The sequence below is a fragment of the Hyaena hyaena genome, unplaced genomic scaffold, assembly GCF_003009895.1.
Source record: "Hyaena hyaena isolate Hyena2069 unplaced genomic scaffold, ASM300989v1 scaffold_535, whole genome shotgun sequence".
Taxonomy (NCBI): Eukaryota; Metazoa; Chordata; class Mammalia; order Carnivora; family Hyaenidae; genus Hyaena; species Hyaena hyaena.
Window position 1 is genome coordinate 718314 of NW_024081167.1, and position 26143 is coordinate 744456.

At 36.2% G+C, this 26143-nt stretch overlaps 1 protein-coding gene across 2 annotated transcripts; it reads left to right on the forward strand.

Annotated features, from left to right (window-relative positions):
• Nucleotides 1–38: 38 nt before the first annotated feature.
• Nucleotides 39–24350, forward strand: INTS12 (integrator complex subunit 12). Of its 2 annotated transcripts, none has more exons than XM_039255612.1 (7): nucleotides 39–107; nucleotides 8804–8968; nucleotides 12592–12744; nucleotides 14524–14711; nucleotides 16670–16829; nucleotides 20842–20988; nucleotides 23667–24350. In XM_039255612.1, the coding sequence occupies exons 2-7, from the start codon at nucleotides 8813–8815 to the stop codon at nucleotides 24249–24251; spliced, it is 1389 nt and encodes a 462-aa protein (XP_039111543.1). In that variant the 5' UTR covers nucleotides 39–107; nucleotides 8804–8812; the 3' UTR covers nucleotides 24252–24350. The 2 variants fall into 2 exon arrangements, with proteins under 2 accessions (XP_039111543.1, XP_039111544.1); XM_039255613.1 differs by lacking the exon at nucleotides 39–107 and adding an exon at nucleotides 112–175.
• The last annotated feature ends 1793 nt before the right edge of the window (nucleotides 24351–26143 follow it).

The window sequence follows — 26143 nt, forward strand, 5'->3', positions numbered from 1 at the left end:
CCTCGCACTGGTGCAGGAACCTTTGTTTCCCTCTTCTCGGAGCCGGCTAGTTCCGGGACCGGTTCGGAAGGGGCCTCCGGGAACGGACGGAGTAGCGGGGCGGAGCGGTGAGTTGTGACGAGCTCCCCGGCTCCCAGCCGCCTCTGGGAGGCTCGAGACCTCCGCGAGGGCCGAGGTGGGAGAGTAGTTCCGTGGGGTCTTGGTTTCCTCGCTCCTTAGGAGGAAACCTCGTAATCTGCGGGCGCTCGCGTGCCGCAGGCTGACCGCTCTCTCCCTTCGGTGAGGGTTGTGCTTCCACCGAGTCTGTTGCGGGCTCGCCCATCTAGGGCACGGCCCCAGGGACCAGGTCCCTAGAACCCTGTCTTGGACCTTCCTCGGAAGGTTTTGGCGACTTCTCTGTGCAGCTCCCTCTTTCCGCCTCCCCTGTTCCTCCGGCTCCTAGAAAGACCTCCCCCCGTGCTAGGCCTTCGGTGTGTCATGCTTTGATCAAAGGATTGAGATTCTTTTTCTGAGCGTCTGATGTCGCTTTTCAGCTGCTCTGTCACTTAGTTTGGAATCGTGGTCTTTCCTCTTTCTGTGCATTTCCAGACGTGTCCCTAGCATATCAGCATAACTCAAGGCCAAGAATTCAGTAGAAGAATGAAACGGGCAGCGTCTTTAAAAAATATTTTTATTAGAAGGTTGCAAGAGCCTCCGAAGACATAAAGGGCAAAGCCGTTATGAGATGGCAACCCTAACATTGCACTCGGTGCGAATAGATTCAGTTTCCTTTATTTTGTGCATGTGCAGGTGGTCAACTTTGGAATTTTTTTTTTTTTTTAAGATTGGCATGTAGGGTGAGACATGAATATCCAATTTGGGTTAGAGAGATAACAGAAGCCCTAGAAAATGACATTTAAACAAAACCTAGTTCATTCATTCAATAAATATTTTTGAGAGCCTAAATTTCAAACACTATATAACTGAATGAAGTTAAGTCCTGGGCCTCATGGACTTACTGTCTAGTGGTATTAACGAATTTAAGCCAGGTAAAGGATTGGGAAGAGAGTTTTGCAGGTAGGAACTTGTACAGTCTCTAGTTATGAAAGAGGTGGTTTTGTTTATTTTGCTTTTGCTTTTTTGATGTTAGTGAGGTGGGGGGGGATTAGGTGTAAGAAGGATGGGTTTGGGAACTTTGTAAATGGTTAGAATTGTGTAGAAGGAGAAAAAAGACCATTATACTTTGATCCCTAATAATTCTATAGCCATAATCTTATGGTACCTTGCAAAATAACAGAATGGTAGGCAAAAAGATATAGACTCTCCCTCATAAAGTACTCAGAGTTTTACAGAGAATATAATACTTGTGGGAGAAAAAAAGAGTATGCTTCAAGGTAAAAAGTCCTAGTACCATGAGAAAGCACTACCAGATATTCTAAGAGGGAGAGATTATTAGTAGTATTTGGGGTGGAGAAGGACACAACAGAGGTGAAGAGTCCTCATGGGAAGTAATATTTGAAAGTAGAATTTGGACATCTAAAAATAGGTAAAAAGATTCCCAGACAGAAAAAGCGGGTAGAGGTGTCAAGGCCAGCTAATGGCTCTGCTGTAAAGAGAATCTGTATATGAAGATTTAAAGTTTTTGTGCCAGTTCATGAATTGTCTTTTTAAATGGTAGGTCAAGAGATTAGGCTTTATTTTGAAGACAGTAGAGAGTTTTAATTTTTGAAGAAGAAAAATAAGGAAGAAAGAAAAATATGTTTTAGGAACATTAAATGGCAACAGTGTTGAAGTAAAGGAGAATAACTAGGTAATTGCTATAATACCAAAAAGAAAGAAAGAAAAAAAAAAGGCTGTTATAAAGACCTGAATGTGAGTTCTAGCAATGGAAGTGAAAAACAGGTACAAAATGTGAGAAAGATTGCAGAGTTAGAATCCACAGGAAAGGCCTGCTGATTGTTTGTTGTAACGAATAGGAGAAGACTTAGTTAGGAAAGGATTTAGGCCTCAGACCAGATTAACAGAAAGTTGAATCGTTCCTTGAAAAAAGTGCAGGACAAGGAACTTTTGGAGGAAAGTATTCATAATAGCTGTTTTAGTCATAACTCAATTTGAGATGTCATTAGGGCAATCAGGTAGACCTATCTACTAAGCAACTGGAAACGTGGGATTTGAGTTTAAGTGAGATTGGAGTGGTGAAAAATGTGAAACCATCTGCCTAGAGATAATATTTAAAACATGATAAATAGAAGATAACCAAGGAAGACAGTGGAAGCAGAACTAAAAAAGATAGATGAGAACAGATACTTGGGCAATACCAAGAGTGACAGGGCTAAAAAGGATGAACCAGAGGAAGAGTAGTCAGAGAAGAAAAATCAAAAAAGGTAAGTGTAATCAAAATCAAGGAGGAGAAAGTTTTTGAAAGGAAATGAATAATATGTATTCACTTGGCCAGCATTTAAGGAGTACCTGCTACCTGCCAGGCACTCTGCTAGGCACACAGTTAACAGCAGTAGATAAGCTCAGTCCTGTGATTGTCCTCATGGAATTTACATTCTAATGAGAAAGACTGTGTACATAATTAACAGTATAGTAACTCTTCCAAACTATTCCAGGATGTTTGGGAACCATATAACAGTAAGACTTCTTAATTTGTTGGGAGAATGTGGGGAAAAAAAATACTGAGATATGAAGGATGAATAAGATGGGGATGGGACACTTTCTACTGCTGTGCTGAGGTGAGAGAGTATGATCTGTTGAGAGACTTTAAGTTGTATGGCTACAACAACAGTGAGTGAGGAGTAGGAATAGTCTGAGATACTAGGTAATATTTAATGAATGTGTACTCTGTGCCAGGTGTATATTTTACATGTACTACCAGATCATGTAGGGCATTAGAGACCTCATTAAGGATCTTGTTCTTTAACCTTTCGACAGCAAGAAGTGAAAAGGGCATTTTAACCCAGTGGATAATAAAGATGTGGAGGGAAACGAGTGGTTGTGGGGAGACTGATCAAGCTAATATGGTAGGCCAGGTAATAGATGATGGTATCTTGGTCTAGGGTGGTGGTAGTAAGGATTGAAAAAAGTAGATGAATTTGAAGTATGTTTAGGAGGTTTGGTGATTGAATGCAAGGGTGGGATAAGGGTTGAGGAGGTAGAAGGAGTGGCTGATACCTGGGTTCTGGCTGGAGCAGTCAGATTAACTATCATTTGAGAAAGGGAATGCTAGAAGATCTGGTTGGGAGACAAAAGAAGAGGTTATGAGTGGTTCTGTTAGGGACATGTTGAATAGGAGGCACCGGTGAGATTCCCATTTAAAGCTGGCATTTGGATCTTGGAAGAGATAGATGAGCTGGAGAGATAAATTTATAATCCATGGCAAAAGTGTATAGATCAAATTGTCTAGCACAGTAATTCTCAAACTTTTGAAGTGGATTAGAATTACCTTGAAGGTTTAATGCAGATTTCTGCACCCACTCCCAGAGTTTTTTCTTCACTTGGCCTCGTGGTAGAGACCAAGAGTCTGTATTTCTAACAGGCTCCCAGATAATGCCTGTGCTGCTGACCCAGATGTCACATTTTGAAAGGAAGGTGTAGAGCAGGGTGAGAAGAGACCCAGAACTCATTTATGTTGAAGTGGAATAGAAACCTACAAAAAGGTTAAGAAACAAGTGGGAAAAAACAATATCTGTTTACCTAAAGCTGTGAATATATTGGTGAGAACATTTTCATGGAATGGTGGGACATAGGCCAAATTGCAGGATTAAATGCACCATAAGTAGAAGAATGAGGAAAGGGAGTATAGAATGAGGATGACTTTCTGGAGGAGGTTTTGCTATAAAATGAAGAAGACTGGATAGAAGAGGCTTGAATATATTTAAATGTAAAGGAAAAGATGCCAGTAGAAAGGAGGAGGTTGAGAGAAAGGGTGATGGAAAGGACATAGTAAATAATCCATAGCTCGGGGTCCAGATGGGGAAGGAAAAAGTAGGATCCAGGTACAGGTAGCATTGCATGGAGAGCCACCTCTTCATTTATCAGGTGGGAAAAAGGAAAAGATGGGCACAGGTAAGTTTGTAGATGTAGTGGCAGGATGTTAATTTATTTTCTCTCTGACAGCTTTTGTCTTCTCTGTGAAGTCAGTGAAGACATCTACTGAGGTAGAGTAGCAGTTTCAAGGAAAATGGAGAAAGTGTAAATGAGCTTGGAAGAAAGTGGGGAAGTGAGTTGACAAGAGAGGCATGATAGGATTGCTGTATTGTGTTGAGTGCCTAGATGAGATTGGTAACTCTGAAGATACAGAGTATATATTCATCCCAGCTTCACTTATGAGTTTGGGTGCAGGCAGGGAGAAGGTCGGATGACTATAAAGTAGATGAAACTATAGGACTGTAGAACAACGGTGTTTAGAGAAGAGAGTCTTTGAAAAAGCTGGACCATGGAATACAGGATGGGAAGTAAAATAACATACTGCAGGGTCACCTGGGTGGCTCAGTCAGTTAAGTGTCCAAATTTGGCTCGGGTCATGATCTCACAGTCCATGGGTTTGAGCCCCATGTCGGGCTCTGTGCTATCAGCACAGAGCTGTAGCCTGCTATGAGTTCTGTGTTTTCCTCTCTCTCCCCCTCTCTGGTGCTCGTGCTCTGTCTCTCAAAAATAAATAAGCATTTAAAAAAATTTTTAAATGACATACTGCAAATTATCTAGAAGGATAGAAAGAGATGGAAAAAAGAGATCATTGTTTAGTTAGATTTTCTGTGCTATATGCATTTGCTATAGATGATTCCTATTGTGAGCTAAGAATTCTTATTGAGGATTAGAATTCTAAAAAACAAAGTCCTAGGTGTGTTTCTATATAGAGATAGATATAGATATATACAGATAGAGATACCTGAAAGAAACTTAATGCTTTAATGGTAGAATTAATTTAAAATCTAGGTATTGCTTTGAAAAAAGAATGGGGTTGCCTGGGTGGCTCAGTCAATTAAGCATCCGGCTTTGGCTCAGGTCATGATCTCACGGTTTATGGGTTCTAGCTCCATGTCAGACTCTCTGCTGACAGCTAAGAGCCTGGAGCCTGCTTCAGATTCTATGTCTTCCCCTCTCTCTCTCTGCTCCTACCCCACTCACTCTCTGCCTTTCTCTCCCTCAAAAATAAACAAACATTAAAAATTAAAATATATATATAAAACAAAAATAAAAAAAGAATGTCAGAAATTTATAATTACTACTTTAAAAAATGTCAATAACCTAGAAATGTGATAGTAGTGGTATTGTGGGTGTGAATTCTTAGCTCTAATCCTCAGTAAGAATGATATGGCTCTTTTCCAGTTTGTTTTGGTGATGGATTTTGGAATATACAGGGAAGGAACTATATAAAAGTTAACATAATTTGGTACAACTCCAGGAAAATATTTTTGGATATAATAATAAAAGAGATAAATTGAGAAATTAGTTGCTGACCTCTTTAAGAACTTCAGTAGATGAAAAATAAATTTTACTCTGTGTGCATTTGCCAGTAAGAAAGGAGAAATAATAGAAACCAGAAAAAGCAATATAAAAGGGTGAGGAAGGGCACCTGGGTGGCTCAGTCAGTTGAGTGTCCAACTCTTGGTTTCGGCTGAGGTCACGATCTCATGGTTTTGTGGGTTTGAGCCTTGTGTCCTGCCCTGAGCATGCAAAGCCTGCTTGGGATTCCTTTCTCTCTCTCTCTCTCTCTCTCTCTCTCTCTCTCTCTCTCTGCCCCTACCCCACTTGCACTGTCTCTGTTTCCCTCAAATAAATAAACTTAAAAAAAATAAAAGGGTGAGGAAAAGTAAGGTGGAAAACTAAAATATAAATGATAGAACATTTAACAGTGAGTGTTTTACTTTAGGCCCAAATACTGTTTTCTGTTTGATGTGGGAAAGAAGTTGAGGCAAGGAGATGCCAATAAGGAGAAAGCAGAGGGAACCAAGGAACTGGAGGCCTCTATAAATTCAAAATGAAGGTGGAATGGAAAGCAAGAAATGGGGGAGGGAGGTGAAGAAGGTTGACCTGGTACCCTGAAGAGGTTCCTTAGTGAAAACGGTGGAAGAGATAAAATAATAGAGATTATGGTCGAAAAGGAGAATAGTTGTGTCTGCATTAAGGTTTTGGTGGCTGAAGATGAAGCTCCTTGGGATTGAAGTACTAAGTAAACTAAGAGCAGGAAGCTGGAGAATATCATCAATATAGATGCTGAAATTGCCAAAGAAGATGGTGGGGAGAAGGAAGAAGATGAGCCTAGTGCAGATGTTCCATACTTTAGCAACCATGAAGGTATAGGTGTAGATTTCAAAGAAAGATGCTGATAAATGGTGCTCATGGAATGTTTTTCCAAAAGCAGCATATGGAATAAGGTCTTGTAGACCTCTTTGCTCTTTGAGTAGGAAGTCAAAGGAGCACCACTTGGGAGACAGTGGTAAAAAGGATATGTCATGGGGGAAATAGTAAAGGTAAGGAGATGTAAGCAGTGCTTGAAAAAAAAAAGTAGAAAATATAGGGGAATATATACATAATGAGTAGGGGCTAGAAGATTATGGGCAGCTAACAGTGAAGTTGTTGTGGAAAGAGGGAAGGCCTGAGCTGAATGAAAGTGCCGGAGGGCCTTTTTAGGGAAAGGTAGTTTGTACCTTAAGCAGCCTTGATGTATATATAATAGGGAAAGGAAAACTAGAAGTTGCTGGATAAACTAAAGCAGTGAACTCCAAACTTGTCTCATCACTCCATGAGTATATTGAGCAAACTTCCATGTATGTGTGAGTTATCAATTATATGTATACACTGCTATCATTCTGTGTATTAATAGCTTATCTTTAATACATTAAAAAAAATTCTTATTTTTTTCCCTTGTATTCCACTGTGAAGACCTTTGGGACATGTTAGTAATTTAGGGCATGGGCACAAAGCCTGTTCAGTTTTATAACTGCAGGATCATATAAAAAGAACTGACTCCAGGGTTCCAATTGGAATGTTGGTGTTGATGACATGACTTCTGTAGTGTTAAAAGCTAGGCACTGACTCTTGTCACCTAATCCATATTGCAAACCTTTTATCTGTGATTATGGAAATACATAACAGTAAATGCTTTGCTTCTGGTTTCCAGCATAGAAATTTCAAGTAAAGGTTTTTCTAGTATATAGGAAGGATTCTTCTCAGTATTAACCCTTTGGTCAGTACTTCATAAAACAGATTGTTCTGGCTAAGTAAACAGTATGCTCTTTAATTATAAAAAGTTAGCTCGATAAAAAGATTAAGCCATACTCCCCTGGAGCACTCAGGAGGAATGGCAGGTTTACTGTTTTTATCCTGGACACGTTAATGAGGAGCTGTTTTCTCCTGAGATATGTATAGTGACCAGTCTATACCATAAGTAATTTAAAACCTTTCTGTATCTATCGTCTATATATATGATGTATGTAATAATACAGTCTTAAGAAGTGACAGATTGCTTCTCAATTTTCATTAAATTACTAATTTAAAGTATTGGCTTTTGGATTCATGGATGATTCAGGTATTTTAGTAGAGCACAGGATTTGGCAATACTTTTGAGGCTATCAGAAAGGTATCTAATACCTTCTTGAAAACTTAAAAGAAAAGAAAAGAAAAGCCTGTGAGTGTGGGTGTGGGGGTGTGTTTCCTGTCAAAAGTTGGAAAGGGTTTGGGGAGAAGTAGATGGGGAAAAAACAAACAAATTTCATCTTTAGTCTGAACTTTCGTATGCCAACATTCAACCTACAGCAAGCCTTAATGGCTTTATAAACCCCTGAAAATGAGAGATTACTGTGGAATTGCTGATAGAGCTTTAACTCTAACAGCACATGTGTGTTGCATTATTACAGTATTAACCTCAAGGATAGAAGACGATTTCAAGCCCTAGAATATTGATCAAAGGATTGAACACAAAGTATACATTTTTATTTTAATAATTCCTTGCCTGGAGTAGTATTCGAAAAAGTGACACAAGAATTAGAACCACATGATAGCATCAGTATTAGTTGAAAACAAAACTTTTTAATGTTTTGGAATTTCATAAGTCTTTGATGTACATCTTCACTATATTTTAAGCTCCCTAATGACACAGAGCATTATCATAGGCCCTATGGGAGAGATTTTATATTATGTACATATATATTTGGTAGTAACTATGGCACCATTCCTCAGATACCTTGCTTTTTAAAAATAGGGTAATGCATGAGATACCACAATCTAAATGTAATCCAAAAGATTATTTTAGTATGTTTTCTGAGACATTCAAGAATGGAGCTTAGTACTAAGGAGATTTTTAAAAAGATAGTTGAGATAAAACATGCAGCAGTCACTTTTATAGCTCACCACCTGATGTTTCCTTTAACCATTGCTCTCCTGCAACACCTCAGTCCCCCAAATCTTTTTTTTTTTTTTCAGTAATGGAAATAAGGTTTGAGAGAAGAAATTTTGACATAGGGTAAACCTGACCTAAACACACCAAGATCCTATACACTGAACTGTATGTGTATAGTTTAAAACAGTGCAAAAGGGGCTCTGTGGAAGGGAGAAGCTTATCTGGATTTAAAATTCAGCCATGGGTCTGGATACATACAAAACTGTATCCAACTGAAGGTCCTTGCTTCAGAGGAAAAGAATTTGGTAGGGATGACAAGGAAATTTACTTTTCTGTAATAACCTTTTGGACATTTCAGATTTTGTATCATGGGCACAGTATTACCTATTATAAGCAAAAGGACCAAATAGATAAACTTTAGCATAGATAATTGCTTATTGTCTCTAAATTAATCCCCCCCTTTCTTATTTTCTTCAGGTGTTTGCAATGGCTGCTGCTGTAAACTTGGAACTTGATCCCATTTTTTTGAAAGCACTTGGCTTCCTACATTCAAAAAGTAAGGATTCTGCAGAAAAGCTAAAGGCACTGCTTGATGAATCTTTGGCTCGAGGCATTGATTCAAGTTACCGTCCTTCTCAAAAGGTACCTATGTGAATAAAACGCTTGGGGGCAGTTTTGTAAGGGCTGCCGTAGAACAGTGTTAATATTTAGACCATCACAAAACAATCTCCCTGCCAAAATAATCTTTCATTGTGGCATGAAGAAATTATATTCTTTAGTGTTCTTTTCTTCCTTCACGCTTTCAGAGAACTTTTACTCTACGTAGAAAAGTTAGCTGGGTGTGAGGGACATTCTGTTCTACTTTATGTGTAGGGAAACACACTTACTTATGATTTAATTTCTAATTATTTCTCATCCAAAAAATTTTTAAGCTTTAACCATAACTTGTAATTATTCTCTAATGTTTTACAGGCAAAAAAAATTGTGAAGTAAAAGGATAGGGATTTTGCCATGAAGTAGATTGAATATGGATAGGATACTTTAAGGGGAAAAGGAGGTTTATGGATAAACTGTGACAACTGTGTGGCTCCAACTTTGATAATAACAAAGCAGCCCAACAACTTTATGTGAAAAGAATATACATTTTGGAACTAGACAAACCTGTTTTGAATCCCAGCTTGCCTCTTACTAGTTGTGTAGTAATAGACAATATATCTTGAACATTTATTGTGTTTCAGATATTTTTCTGCTTGGTGTATGTGTATAATTAATTTTAATTGTGATAATGATTACCTTTGAAATAGGTGTTATTTATTTTCATTTAAAAATAAGGAAACTGAGGTGCACAGTAACTTCATTTCACCTAGCCTCTCTTTCTTCATTAGTAAAATGAGGGTAATTAGGTTTAACTTGCAAAATAGTGAAAATTAAATGAGATAAAGTATGCAAGCCACCTACTGCAGTATCTACCTGGTACATAATAGGCTCTTAGTGAATGGCAGCATTTATTATATTCATAATACCTGAGACATTCTTTCAAACCTTTCACAAGCTCTAGAGCCCTGAAACTCCAAAGTCATCCAGGTCTTTAGACCCAGATAACAAACTGAGAAAGAGAAGACAGGATTACATCACTAGGTCAGTTTAATCCTCTGTCTCAAACTAAAGATGGGCCCAAGTTCCAGACTCAGTGCCCAAGTACACAGTGGTATTTGGTCCCCGGTCTTTTTTCAATACTAGCTCTAGTATTCTCAAGCCTTTTTATTGTCCTTTGAATAATAGCATCATTGTGTCCTTATTTCTTCTACCATTCTCATTCTGATAAATTCAGTGAGTTCAAACTGACCAAATTATACAACTCTGCAAAACACACCAGTAAATTCATCCTGCTCTGAATATTGATAATATCCCAATAGATAAAACCTGTTATTACTAAAGAAGCAGTACTGTATTTTGAGAGTCTAAAACAGAAGAAAGTTCATCTATTAAAGTACATGAAAAATTTGTTTTGATTAAAGGCCTCCTGCCCTTACATTTCTAACTGGAGTTACTTCTTTTGGTCAATTTAGAGAAAATATTTTGTCGATATTTAAAAAGCATGGATTCACTTAATTGTAGTCTTCAGCTGTCCATTTCTAGCTCTAGAGAGAGAATCACCTGGAGGCATGGTGGGCTTATAAACATTGACAACTGGCTCTCCAAATGTAATTTCAACATAAAAATCAGTTGCTGTCTTCATTTATATCATTGAGTAAGTCATATGTGAAATAATGAACTTAGATGGGGCACAGTCAGTTAAGTGCCTGACTCTTGATTTTGGCTCAGATCATATCTCCTTGTTTGTGAGTTTGAGCCCCATGATAGGGTTTTCTCTCTCCCTCTCTCTACCCCTTCCCCCTTGCTCTCTCTCTCAAAATAAAATAAACTTTAAAAAAAAACAGTAACTTAGAACTGAACTCATCAGTGAATGACTTGTAACTTTTTTGCTGAATTAGATAATAGTTTTCAAATGCTACAAGATTATGTTTTTAGTTTTTTATATTAAAGACACACTTTTAAGTTACCTGCATTACTAACATTTTTTCCATCACTTTACGAAGTCTACATGAATGGTCACTGAACTTTCTGTAAAGTATCAAATAGTAAATATTTTAGGCTTTGTGGGCCATGTGGTCTCTAGTACAATGATCTAATTCTGCCATGGTGGCATGAAAGTGCCACAGATAATACATAAAATGAATGAGTATTGCTGTGTTCTAATGTAACATTATTTGTAAAAAAAAACAAAACAAAACAGGCAGTAGGCCAGATTTGGCCTCCAGGCCTGTTTGCCAACACCTCATATACACAGTCAGCACAGTAAATCAAGTGTAGCTACCAGGGAGTCTAAAGCCCCAATCTTTATCCCTTCCTCATTTCTTCCTCCTTCGAGGTTACTGCTGTTCTGAAGCTAATGTATATCATTCCTTTTTGTATTTTTCTACATTTATCTGCTCTCACAAAAAAGCAGACTGCACTCAGATGTGCTAGTTTTATTTAGAATGGTAGTAAATGCCCTCCTATTTTGGAGGGTGATTCCAAGGAGCTGTTATATACATAAACTTTTTATACTTTAGTAATAGATAGCAAGTATAAATATCAGCAAAGTGGTAATATAAGAACACCGATTAGAAGCATAAAACAATAAAAACCCAAGCCAGAAACTGGGTGAAATATTTGTATATCATGTGTCTGATGAAGGACTTGTATCCAGAACCTATGAAGAACTTTCTAGACTCATTAATAAAATAAACATCTCCATTTTTTAAAAAAAGGTAACAAATTTTAATAAACCCTACCAAACAAGATAACATATAGTGCAGACAAGCATTTGAAAAACTGTTTAACATCATTAGACATTAAGAAAATGGAAATTGTATCCACAGTGATAATTACTGTATACCTATTAGAATGTCTAAAATTAGAAAGATTAACTGAACCGAGACTTGATGAGGATATGAAGGAACTAGGACTCTTATATACAACTGGTAGAAATGTAAAGTGGTATACTACTTTGGAAAATGGTTTGGCAGTTTTTTTAAATATTAAACATATACCTATCATAATCCAGCCATTTCACTCCTAGACATTAATTCCAGAGAAATGGGAGTAAATGTCCATACAAAAGTTTGTACATCAGTGGTCATAATAACATTATTTGTAATAGCCCCAAACTATAAACCAATATCCACCAGTGGATAAATGGATAAACAAATGGTATAGCCATTTGGTAGAATATTATTCAGCAATACATAAGGAATGAACTATTGATAACAATATGAATCAATATCAAAATAAGTAGGCTGAGTGAAAGAAGCCAGAAAAAAGAGTAATACTGTATGATTCTGTTCATATAAATTTCTAGGAAATGTAAATTAATTCATAGTTCCAGAAAGCAGTGGTTGCCTGAGGGTGGGGGGACATAGTTTCTCTAGGATGTATATGGTTAACAGTAATTATAGTGGGCCACAAGGAAATTTTGGGGGATGACAGATATGTTTATTATATTGATTTTAGAGATGGTTTCACATGAAACTTAACAAGTTTTACACTTCAATAGGTGCAGTTTGTATACCAATTGTTTATCAATAAATCTGTTTAAAGAAATAGATGTTACATTGGCCTAAACATAATTTTTAACTGAAAATCATTTACATTTATGATCTACTTTTTACAATTGGTTAGAACATTTGATTATAGGTATTTTTTTTTATTTCATCTCTTAGGATGTGGAGCCACCCAAAATTTCAAGCACAAAAGCTATTTCTGTTAAGCAAGAGCCCAAAATATCCTCCAGTCTTCCTTCTGGCAATAATAATGGCAAGACCCTCACAACTGAAAAAGTAAAGAAGGAAGCTGAAAAGAGACCAGCTGATAAAGTAAGAATATTAATTTTTTAGTTTTTAAAAAAGGAAATTAATTGTGCTTATAGGCGGGAATAATGCTTTGGTTTTCTCTCCTTTTATATAATAGTAGGTAAAAGTACACAATAATTACTCAGTAAACGTATTTGGATAATTATAGATGTTGATTTTTTGAAAAATGAGTAAAATTTAGAAACTTTTTTTTAACCATATACTAGAGCCATTGGCAACACTCATTTGAGCCCTAGGTGATGTACTAATCTCAAGTATAAGCTTTAATCCATAACTTAAATATAAGTATTCTAAATGGAACAGTTGCTGAGAAGAAAAGATAGGAAAGAATAAAGATGTAAGTGGCTAAATGTGAAATTTGTTACAGGATGATGTGTACCTTAACAGAGCTATACATAAGTCTCAGATTGCCTATTTTGAATGACTTTTGCACATAGTCAATTATTAAAATTACCTGAGGACTTTAAGACCGAAAACAGATGAACATAAGGGAAGGGAAGCAAAAGTAATATAAAAACAGGAAGGGAGACAAAAATATGAGTCTCTTAAATATGGAGAACAAACAGAGGGTTACTCGAGGGGTTGTGGGAGGGGGGATGGGCTAAATGGGTTGACGGGCTTAAGGAATCTACTCCTGAAATCATTGTTGCACTATATGCTAACTAACTTGGATGTAAATTAAAAAAAAAAATAGATTAAATAAAAAAAAAAAAAGATCTTACCACTGCATAAAAAATACATTAAAAAAAATCTTTAGTAATCCCTGCCCTTAAGGTGGAGTATTTTAGTCCCAAATGTTTTCATGCTTTAGCTAAATATTGGCTGTTCATAAACTATATTTTCTGTGCTTTTAAATTTATATAAATAGTATCATACTATACACATATACCTTTTGGCAGCTTACTTTTTCATCACTCAAAATGTACTTTTCAAATTCATCTCTGTGATACATGAAGATCTGAATATTTATTTCAGCTACCATGTAATATTTATTCAGTAAATAAATCAGTTTATCCATTTCCCTACTGATGAGCAATTAGCTTATTTCTCCTTTTTTTCCATTACAATGGAACTTCAGTGTGCTGCTTTAAAGATAAATCTTTGTGCACATGATGATAGTTTCTATAGGATGCATATCTGTAAATGGATATAATAGGATAGGTACCTCTTCAGCATTACTAGACATTGCCAATTACTATCCAAAGTGCATGTACTAAATTTATATTCTCACAAAGGAAGTATAAGAATTGCAAATTATCCATATCTTACCAGACTTTTTCATTGTTGCCAATCTGACAGATAGATCTATAACATTTATATTTTAAAGAAAGGAACCAGAATTTGCTTTGAAGGAAATATGGCAGTGTCTGGATAACTGGTAGATGGTTTGTTATTTACTTCTTTTCAATATTGGTAGTTTATAATTTAAAATAAAAAGTAGCCTTAAAAATAGGCTTGTTAGTGCTGTGGCTTCTCAGGGTATGTAAGTAAATCCGTTGAGCTTCCAAAATTCTTTAATGGATAAAAGAATACAAAGACAAATACAGTTATATGCTAAAATGCTCTGAATTTTTTTATTTCTACCTTGCTGGTTCCTTTTAATGTATTAATTATGAATTTATTAGACATCTTCTACAGATCTTTAGTGTTTATAACTGCCCCTAACTATGTCAAAATATCTATCAAGTGAACTTGGTCTTTGTATAGTGTCTATCTTATCCAGCTCTCAGTCATTTAAAGTTTATTCTAACATGGTATTTACTGATTGGGTGCTCTTTATAGATGAAATCAGACATCACTGAAGGAGTTGACATTCCAAAGAAACCTAGATTGGAGAAACCAGAGACACGGTCCTCTCCTATTACTGTCCAGACTAGCAAGGATTTAGCTATGGCTGACCTTTCCAGTTTTGAGGAGACCAGTGCTGATGATTTTGCCATGGAAATGGGATTGGCCTGTGTTGTTTGTAGGTAAGTTCTATCTTTCCACAGAGTCTTTTGTTTTTGTGAAGAACAAACAAAAAGAAAAAAAATTCAGATCAATTGTTGGGTATTTTTCTTGTGTTCTTATTACTTGGAGGTGGATAGGAGATAGATAAGTAGATTATTCTCTGTGAACCACCCATATAACAATTTAACATCTTCAAAATTGTTAAATATTTGTTCTTCCTTACTGTGGCATCTTTAATCTATTATGTCATAGCAGCATTTCCTGCTGCTGATTCATGAATGAATCATGTAGGTAATCTGAGTGTTGTTTTAAAACATGGATACATAATTATAAAAACATGGATAATTTTGCTTATGAGAAGATACATTGTAAAGATCTGAATAACTGAATTTGAAACTCCTTGATGCAAAGGCTATATTTTTAATTGTTCATGGCTTTTACTGCCTAGCACAACAGAAACGATTAACATCTTTGTGCTGTTTTCTTCATGAAAATGTTAGCTTCTGGTGCATTAGAACTGAGTAAATAAGTTTTTGTGACCCTTGTAGAGAATGAGTTAATATACTTCCGAATAGGAACATTTGTTACAGCTTCATTGTTTTCACATATATTTATTTCAGCCTTTATCTACCATAAAGTTTATCACTTTTAAATAAGAAATGAATGGTAAAGTAATAATGGAAAGAGAACTAGTAACTGTAACCTTCCATCTGGAGAGTTATTATGATAGTCTAAGGCTGTGGTGATTGCTTTTTGAGCTGTTGGAATTTATATATTTAAAATTTTATTTATTTTGAGAGAAAGAGTAGGGAAGGGACAGAGGGAGAAGGTGAGAGAGAATTCCACGCAGGGTTTGCACTGTCAGCACAGACCCTGACATGGGGCTCAATCTGACAAACCTCAAAATCATGACCTATACCAAAATCAAGAGTCGGACACTGAACCAACTGAACCACCCAGATGCCCCAGAATTTATATTTTTCTGAGACACATCCTATTCAGCTGATAACACATTCATTTATTTGTTTGTTTGTTTGTTTAAAATGTTTTATTTATTTTTGAGAGAGAAAGACAGCGTGAGCAGGGGAGGGTCAGAGAGAGAGGGAGACATAGAATCTGAAGACAGACTCCAGGCTCTGAGCTAGCTGTCAGCACAGAGCCTGATGCAGGGCTCAAACCCACAAACTGAGAGATCACAACCTGAGCCGAAGTCAGACGCTCAACCGACTGAGCCACCCAGGCGCCCCAACACATGTATTTACTGAACACTCATATCTGCATAGTAATATGCTAAACACTATAGATAATTAGGTCCTCTTTCTACCTTTATATGTAAGTCAATTTAAATATATAGGCAGCTTGTTTTTAATGAACTGTACCTTAATAAAGAATACAGAACAACATGTAGGTAACAAATATAAAGAAATTTAATAGAAGCATAGAGAAAATATTATGAGACTGTCAGATGACTAGCCAAAGTCTCCTCCCTTCCAGGAGAAAGAAAAAACTTACAATGAGAAATGACGAAGGGAAGATAGTCAAATTTAGTTACTAAGGCACCTTATATTCATGGTTGAGCACAAGCTTTAAAGAGATAGAATACTTGTACAGGCTACATGTTAGAGTTTGTTATCTTGCTGTTTGATTTTCTGGGGTTTTTACCTTCTTTAATATATCACATTTAGCAATACAACCCTAAATGGCTTTAAATTGTTGCATTCAGGGGCGCCTAGGTGGCTCAGTCGGTTAAGCGTCTGACTTCAGCTCAGGTAGTAATCTCACGGTTCATGGGTTTGAGCCCCGCGTCAGGCTCTGTGCTGACAGCTCAGAGCCTGGAGGCTGCTTCAGATTCTGTGTCTCCCTCTCTCTCTGCCCCTCCCCAACTCGCACTCTGTCTCTCAAAAATAAATAAACGTTAAAATCGTTTTTTTAATTGTTGCATTCAAGTAAGTGCAGTGTTTAATGGTTATTTTCTTAGGCAAATGACGGTGGCATCTGGTAATCAATTAGTAGAATGTCAGGAGTGCCATAATCTCTACCACCAAGACTGCCATAAGCCCCAGGTGACAGACAAGGAAGTAAATGACCCTCGCCTTGTGTGGTACTGTGCCCGATGTACCAGACAAATGAAAAGAATGGTAAGAATCTTTTTTTGTCTTCCATTTTAAATGGTCTCTGTCATTTTTTTGTTGATACTTGCTTTTCAAAATAAAAATTTGAACCTTTAGATAGTTGAAAAAAAATAAATTACAGACACTGATTAAGTGTTTTATGTATAGTGTATATGTATGATTTATGTATTATGCCTAAACTCTTAGACCATGTTATACCCATTTTTCTCTGTTCAGCTTTTAGCTTATTCTATTATAGATAAACAAGATTGATTAGAGGCTGATAAACAAGATTGATTAGAGACTCACAAAATATGAATATTTGTTACTAGTATGTCACTGCATTTACAAACATTTAGAAATGCTATAAAGCACTGTGGGAAATGGTGAGATACAAAGCACTGGTCTCTGGTGAGTCTGGAAAGAACATATTGAAAGTGTCTATTCCTGAGTGGCTTAAACCATCAAACTCACAAGCTGTTTACAGAGGCATTATTTGTGTATACACCTGTGTCTTTCCATCTGTGTTTCCCTGTTCTTCGTTCTTTCCTTCTCATTGTCTGACCATTTATCTCATTTTCCCACTGTACTTTCTCTTTCCATTGCTCACTAACATAACTGCCTTTAACACCATACTGAAATGTGTTTCCATTTGTTATATTGAATGATTCTGTAACTTTTATTCATTTTCCCTTAAAGAAATCAAGAAGTTGTTATTTACATCAGTGACTTATTGCTTCTCGTCTTCTTCTTCCCCTTAGATAGGAACTCTTGATCGAAGAGTTCATGTTTGTTAACCAAATAAATTTCTACATAGACTTTTCTGGTCAAATATATCTTCTTTAAAGTTAGGAGTACTTCGTTAAAAGTAAAAATTCAGGATACCTATTTTACTTTTCATTCAGTTAAATCAGAAATAGGAAGTGTTTGGGGTGCCTGTGTGGCTCAGTCGGTTGAGCATCTGACTTCGGCTCAGGTCATGATCTCACAGTTTGTGGGTTCGAACCCTGCATCAGGCACTGTGCTGACACTTTGGGGCCTGGAGCCTGCTTCAGATTCTGTATCTCCCTCTCTCTGTCTTTTTCTCTCTCTCTCAAAAAAAAAAGAAAAAAACCAACCAAACAAACATTAAATATAATATATATATTATATGAAATGTTTTTATTTCCTATTAATAGTATGTATACTTTCAGTTTGTAACAGGGATTTTCTGTGACAAGGCAAAATTTTTCTGCTTAGTCTGATTTTTATTTAGTTTATTGTTTAAACTAGTCATCTAGGACCTCAACCAAATGATTATGGGTGAACAATATAGTGTATTCCAGAGCACTGAAAGAAGTAGTCACTAAGAATTGATAATGGTAAAAATAGTTTGTGACCACAACATCTTTCTTTAGTATACCTTCAAAGGTTTGTTTGGTTTTTTTTACTTTTATTTTATTGTAAAGTCACAACTAAGTAAGCACTATTCTCAAAGTATTTTCTCCTCCGTTTTATATGGCTTAGTTTACACCAAATCTGTACTAAGGATTTCTAAGTGTTCTAACCCTCTTTCTGGAATGAACTTTGACAGCTGACCCCATATCCTAGAGTAACTTTAACATGTTTAAAATTGAAATTGTTTTCTTCTCCATTCAGTTTTCCCCCAGTTGCTTGAACTAGAAACCATTATCCTTGATTCCTCTCTTAATTCCATATTCCTTCGTTTACCAAATTTGCTGGCTCTACCTCTTATACATTTCTTGACTCTGTTCATTTTGCCCTTATTACCTTGCTCTACAAATCCCCCACTTCTTGTCTATTGCTTTAGCCTCTTAAGGAGGCTCCTTGCTTCCTTTCAATCCACTTTATTCACTTCAGTTAAAACAATTTTATTCTTCTAAAGTACTTATCTAACTTTATCTACTTAAATATGCTCAGTGACTCTCAATTACTTACATAATTATACACATTAGAGTGAATATAGAGACTTTCTCTCTCTGACCCAAGTCTATCTTTGTATTCCTTTCTCCCACTGCTTCACCATATACACACATATACTCTGGCCATGCCAGACTAAGTGTATCATTCCCTGAATATGTGGTGAACTTTCCTGTTCCCATACGTCCTGCTTCTCAGCTTTTCTTCATCTCAGCTATCTTTTATTCTTTATCTGCTTTACTAATTAAATGTGTAATTCATTAGATCAGTAAGACCATGTCTCATTCATTGGCATAGCACCAGAGCAGAGCTCAGGACTAGACACATTCTACATTCTGTTGTTCTCAGTTTCAGGTATGTAAAATGGAGGAAATGTGGATTAGTACCAGAAATAGTCGATAAGTCTAGTCCATATATCCTGGAGTCAAAGTGCTGAATGGAGAGCCGTGACTCATGTTAAAACATGATTAGAATTCACTAAGAATACACTTGGAGAAATACCAAAAGCCATGATCTGAAGTGAGCCTAAAGATCAGGATCCAGTAAACACAAAATAATGAGAGAAAGGAATTTGGAAAAATGTGGGTGCTAAACCTAGTCATTCTAACTATAATTGCTTTCAGTGAGGTTCTGATACGTGCATTGGTTATTACTACAAGATATCTTAGAGTTACTATAAATAGCACCTTATATCCCCATACTCTTCACACTAATTTCTCCCAAATAGGGCAAGTTCTACAGTACGCATTATTATAGGAACACCTAGTTCCGATGTTGTGATAGTGTGTGGTAGGCTCCACAATCATTCTTCAGTTCTATAATGTTCTCTTTACCATGAATGGTTTTTTTGCCTCAGTGCAATGTTGGAGATTCATATGACTTATTGCATTGGTTTTTCAGTCTAGGGAAGTAACGCACCTACTCAGCGGCATTTAGCAATACATGATATTTTTGATTGCTGCTATACTGGCGATTATTGCCCTGAGTGGGGAATTTCATACTTTCTGCAATATGTGAAGCAATCACCCAGTGAAAAATTATAGTACCTTGTTGAGCAATACCAAGTCAGTGATAATATCCTAGTTCCCAAAACTAGTATTGCCATCAAAGGACCAAGGGCTTTCTTTGGGTGTTTCTTACTCAACTTGCTAGATGGCCAGGTGATGTAGAGGAAGCAGAACATCCAAACATGATCTTCTAGACAGAGGGCCTTTCTTGGCCTCATTGTAATGAATCTTCATCTGCTAATGCATACAAGTTAGGTCAGTCTTCAGAGTCTAACCTCTGAGAGATGTGGATTGAAGGAAATGTAAGCTTGAGAGCCATGGTTATGGAACCATGTGTTTTTTTATTTACTCTGAGGGCTGTGTTCTCGTAGCATGGTTTTGTTGTAGAGGGTAACTTGGCCCTCCTTTACTGCTAGTTGAGATATTTTACCACAGGTAGTCTTATAGCATCCTTAATAATATTCTTCATCTGAATATTTCTTAGTAAGTGATGTTTGAAAGTAGGTATACTTTTATATGGAAAGCATGTAATATAAAAAATTGGATGAATTGAAACCTAAGGATCAAAATTACATAAGGATCAAAACTTCAGAAAGATCCATCATTTATCACCAATAGTTCTTTTATCCACATTCTGTACTTAAAATTGCATAATTGATCCAGAGTACCCTTTAACTCCCCTTCAGTTATTTAGAGACGTATGTCTGAATATTAAGAAAAAAGCTCTCCTAAGTCTTATTGACCAACTATAATAGATAAATGCACTTCATCACAAGTGAAGCTAACTGATGACAGTTTGTGATTTTCTTTTTTAAACAATTTGGTTTGCCTTGTTTAAATGGTATTTAATCAACCCTAATCTACATGATTTCTAAAGCTTAATATTATCTTTACTGTTTAGAAGTAAAACCATTCATAGGATGATGATAAAAAATAATTTGCCCAAGAATCTGTATTTTCAGTGTCACCACAATATTTTGTAAATGTTCAGCTGTATTTCAATTCAGTGAGGAGTCCGTGACAGATTTTTAGGCGTGCATGTGCGCACGTGTGTGTGTGTGCGCATTCAGTTAATATTTTGTATCTAATTTGATCCACTGATTTTTTTACAGGCTCAAAAAACTCAGAAACCACCACAGAAACCAGCCCCCACAGTTGTATCTGTAGCTCCAGCTGTCAAAGATCCATTGGTTAAGAAACCAGAAACTAAACTCAAGCAAGAGACAACTTTCCTAGCATTTAAGAGGACAGAGGTCAAGGTATAGTACATTCCATTTTATCTAAGATTCAATTTTAATTTAATTGACTAAAAAATACTTGAGAGATACCTGGATGGCTCAGTTGGTTGAGTATCCAACTTTGGCTCAGATCACAATCTCAGGGTTTGTAGGTTCGAGCCCTGTGTCAGGCTCTGTGCAGACAGCTCAGAAGCCTACTTTGGATTCTTTGTCTCCCTCTCTCTCTGCCCTTCCCCCACTCATTCTCTGTCTCTCTCTGCCTCTCTCTGTCTCTCTCTCTCTCAGAAATAAATAGACATTAAAAAAAATTGAACATGAAATCATTTTATGGCAAATAAGTTAACTTGGTTATCATGTTTATTCTGATTTAAAAGGTTTGGTATTTTTATGATAAAAATGAATACATTTTTTACTAAGAAAAAAATAGTTTTCCATTCACATATTAAAAAGTAAATAGCTTTCTAACTAGGATAATGGATAATTTTTACTTACAGTAAAAATTGAGAAATTTATTTTCTTTACTAAAATACTAAGAAATTACTTGTTTTGGATTGTTTGTGTTCTTTTTACTTTTACATGTCCTGATAGTATTATAAGCCATCTGTCATTCTGTTGAAAAGCAATACCAGTAACAGCAAGCCATTAAACTAAAATGCTATGAACACAGAACTTGCTTTCTATTTGTGTTTCATAAGTGTTGGTCTTTTTAATTACTTCAGATGGGTTTTCTTTTGTGACGTTTGTTGAAAGATCATTTAGCCATATGGCAGATAGTTTTGTGTTAATAGAAAAGGAAAAAATTAGATTTTTCATAACTGAAAATTAAAAGTTTACTACACTCGTGTCCTTTTACTTTCTTTACTATCTCTTTTTCATTACCATTGTGCATTCCTCCAGGAACTTGTAATTTATGTGCGGTTTATCTTCCTGGATAACCTTTTGAGAAAGTTACTGTGTGATGTATAATGTGAAAAAATACCCTATTTTTCAGAGAACGTGAACAGAACTTTGGACTTTTCTTCTCAACACTCTATTCTGATCACTTTTCACATGGGTTAAAAATGCTTTTTATCAACTCTCCCAGATTTCAGATTTCATGTATAACTGCATATATTTTAGGCATGGTCATTACCATATTGATAAATAAAATACTGTTTATAAGACTTAATCTTTTACCTATAATAAATCTAACAGTTTTGGGACTCTTCTTAAAAATATAAAGGTAGAGAGAGTGCTGGTGAGAAGTTCAATTTGTAATTAATTTGAGCAAAGTACATTTTTGCCAAATATCAAGGTAAAAAAAAATCTGTCCTCATGTGAATAAGAGCAGTGTTTATTTATATAATGATGCTGGTATCACTGTTAGCTTTTGACTGGCCAAGGAAGTTAATTAGAGAAACTAAGGTGTTATATCTTTAAAAAATTCACCTGGGAGTGAGTCAGACCTGCCTGAAATGTCACTGCAGCTCATGTGGCAGGTAATAAAATGCTTTATACAGAGCAAGGATCTCTTCTTGTGTGATAGTTTCAGTGGAAACCTCAACAAATTGTGAAAATAAAGTTATGAAACCTTTTTAATATATCACCAGAGCTGTATAATCATAAATAATTAACATTGCAAATCTGTACATATTTTGCAATGCAGGGGCTATTTGCTCAAAATTGGTGTTGGAACATTTTTTTTTCTAATGGATTCAGGGGGCACTTGGGTGGCTCAGTTGGTTAAGTGTCTGACTCTTGAGTTCAGCTCAGGTCGTGATCTCACAGTTTGTGAGTTCGAGCCCCACATCGGGCTCCTATGTGGATAGAGAGGACCTGCTTAGGATTCTATTTTCCTCTCTCTCTGACCCTCCCCCACTTGCTTGCTCTCTCTCAAAATAAATAAAATAAACTTTAAAAAATTATTTAAAAAATGGATTCAGAATCTGACACATTAACTCAATAAGTAATTATCAAATGAATCTGTTTATCTCAGACATCTTCTAAATGTCCTAGGTATGAGCATTTGTGTTCATTAAGAGTGGATTCTAGAGGCGCCTGGGTGGCTCAGTCGGTTAAGCATCTGACTTTGGCTCAAGTCACGAGCTCACGGTTCGTGGGTTCGAGCCCCACGTCGGGCTCTGTGCTGACAGCTAGCTCAGAGCCTGGAGCTTCCTTCAGGTTTTGTGTCTTCCTCTCTCTCTGACCCTCCCCTGCACACGCTGTCTCTCTCTCTCTCACTTTTTCAGAAATTTAAAGAAAAAACTGGATTCTGTTTTTGAAATGATCCAGAAGCCATTTGGAGCGAAGTCTAAAGAATTAGATGCTTTACTGATCTAGATATTACTTTATTTGGGTGAAAAACAAGTTAAAGCTTTAAATCTGATTTTCTGATAGAGCTTGTAACTGAATCTAAAAGCAGTTCTCAAAAAGGAATTTCATACATTTCTTTTTTGGAATCGTTAAACAAGAATTTGGCATCCCAGAATTTCTGCTTTGGAAGTGGTAGCATCCATTAGCTATAGATAAGTTTAATTCTTGTGGGTTTTTTTTTTTCAGATTAGTTTCATAAGAACTTAATGTGGTGGTGTGATTTAAATTTCCCAAACTATTACTTCCTGTATAAAAAGTCTAACAATTAAATTTGTTATATATTTAAGAATATTACATTATGTGTTAATTATACTTGGCTCTAAAGCAATATTTATCTTGTTTTTTAGACATCCACGGCTATTTCAGGAAATTCTTCTAGTACCAGTGTTTCGTCTTCAGTAACTAGTGGCCTAACTGGATGGGCAGCTTTTGCAGCTAAAACTTCTTCTGCTGGTCCATCAACAGCAAAGTTGAGTTCAACAACCCAAAATAATAGTGGGAAACCTGCTACCTCATCGACTAACCAGAAGCCTGTGGGTTTGACTGGTCTGGCAACATCATCTAAAAGTGGAGTAGGTTCCAAAATAGGTTCCAATAACAGCACTTCACCCACTGTACCATTGAAACCACCTCCACCTCTGACTTTGGGCAAAACTGGCCTTAGTCGCTCTGTTAGTTGTGACAATGTTAGCAAAGTGGGTCTTCCTAGTCCAAGTAGTTTAGTTCCAGGAAACACCAGCCAACTCAGTGGGAATGGAAATAGTGGGACATCAGGGTCCAGTGGAAATACCACTAGCAAAACCACTTCAGAATCGAGCAGCTCTCCCTCAGCATCCCTTAAAGGTCCAACTTCACAAGAGTCACAGCTCAATGCCATGAAGCGATTACAGATGGTCAAGAAGAAAGCTGCCCAGAAGAAACTCAAGAAATAATGTGGCCAAGTAGGTTTTTATTTGACATTACCCTAAAATCTTATTATTAGGAGATAAACTGTAATATACTATAATTTAATAAAAATCTTCACAATGAAATTTCCATTATTTCTTACCTTAAAATATAAAATGTTATTTAGTAAAATTTGCAAATCTTTTTATTTTAAATCTGTTTAATATTTTTATTTTAACAGTTTCCATAGTATATGAAAACATTGACTAGAATGATTAATTCTTGGGGTTTCCAGGTGGCTCAGTCGATAGAACATCACTCTTGATCTCAATTCAGGTCATGATCTCATGGTTCATGAGTTGAAGCCCCATGACAGCATGGAGCCTGCTTGCATGACAGCATGGAGCCTGCTTGAGATTCTGTCTCTCCTTCTTTCTGCCCCTCCCTGGCTCGCTCACTTGCTCTCAATAAGTAAATAAATAAATAAGCAAACTTAAAAAAAATAAAGTAATTCTTGATGAGAACTTTTAGAATCCCAAGAGACTGGTAGTATATGTGAACTAAAAAAAAAAAAAAAAAAAAAAAAAGGAATAGTTTTACCTTCTAGCAAAGCCCCAAGAATTAATCCTGCTGAATAAGGTGCCTTACAAGATGGCAGGAAAGATACTTTAGAAAGTTTTCTGCTTTCTCCTAGTATTTCAGATACTCGGTGTTAGTCCCCGGCCTCATTTCATGATTCTCCCTCTTGCCCCAAATATCTCATCTCCCCATTTTCAAAATTAATTTTTTATAACTGATTCCTCATGTTTCTGTATTATATCTTTTTTATCACTGCATCAATTATTTAGGGATGTATCTCTTCCATAGATTGTGAATTCCCATGCCCTTTTAATGCAATGTTTTTCTTCCATAACCCACTTTTCCTCATATTGCCAGTCTAACATCTGCATGTAGTTGGTACCTAATAAATGTTGACTTTTGATTTATCCTGGTTACGCACACTCCTGAGAATTCTTGAGTAAATACCCACTCCAAAAGTTTATCGTAGTTCTATATACTCCTGAGAATTCTTGAACAAAGTACCCACTCCGAAATAATTTCCGACTGTTTACAAGCTGGTAGCTTCTTTGTATACCATAAAAAGAGAAAGGGCTACTTTATTTTCATTGCCCAAAAGTATTGTAGCATTTCAATTTTATTTAACTTTGTATAAAATAGGTTCCTGTATCATTATTAAATCTTGAAATTATTTTGATGTGTACATTGTTAAATCACAAAATGTGAGGGGTCTGAGCTGTAGCCTTATTTGTCAATTCACAAATTAGCCTACTCTTGTTTTACATATAGCTTTTGACAGAAGATAGGAGGGAGGCTTTCTGGCCCAAAGAAACAGTTTATTACAGCAAAATGCAACAGCCATTTTCTACTTCACGAATACCTCATTTCATCCAGAAACTGGAAGTCCAAAAAATTCCTTCATTTATTAAACTATGAAGCAGCCTTATTCCTTCAACTTGATGTGTGCTGCTAAGTCTTTATAAACCTCTAGTCTCAAACCCTGTCCCTAATCCCTCGCTTTTTCTAACATCTTCTAAAATACATTGATAAAAGATTTCTGGGAAAATAAAGCTTTTTAAATAGACCTAGTCTTTTTCTAGGGAAAGCTATTATTTTAAATACCTTTAAATAATGGCACTAAATTATTCATAGTGGAATCGAATTCAAGATCAAGATACTCCCATTACTTACATCTATTTACATGTTGAAAATCTGCCTACAGATGTTTCTGTTTTGAGAAACAGATTTCTGTTGATTAAACATCATTTGTCCCAAATCCCTGTTAGGGTCAAAAGACTAAAAAAAAACAAAAACAAAAAAACACATAAAATCATCATATTTGTTTATAGGTGAGGGCCAGTTTGAAGTAAACTGGACAGAA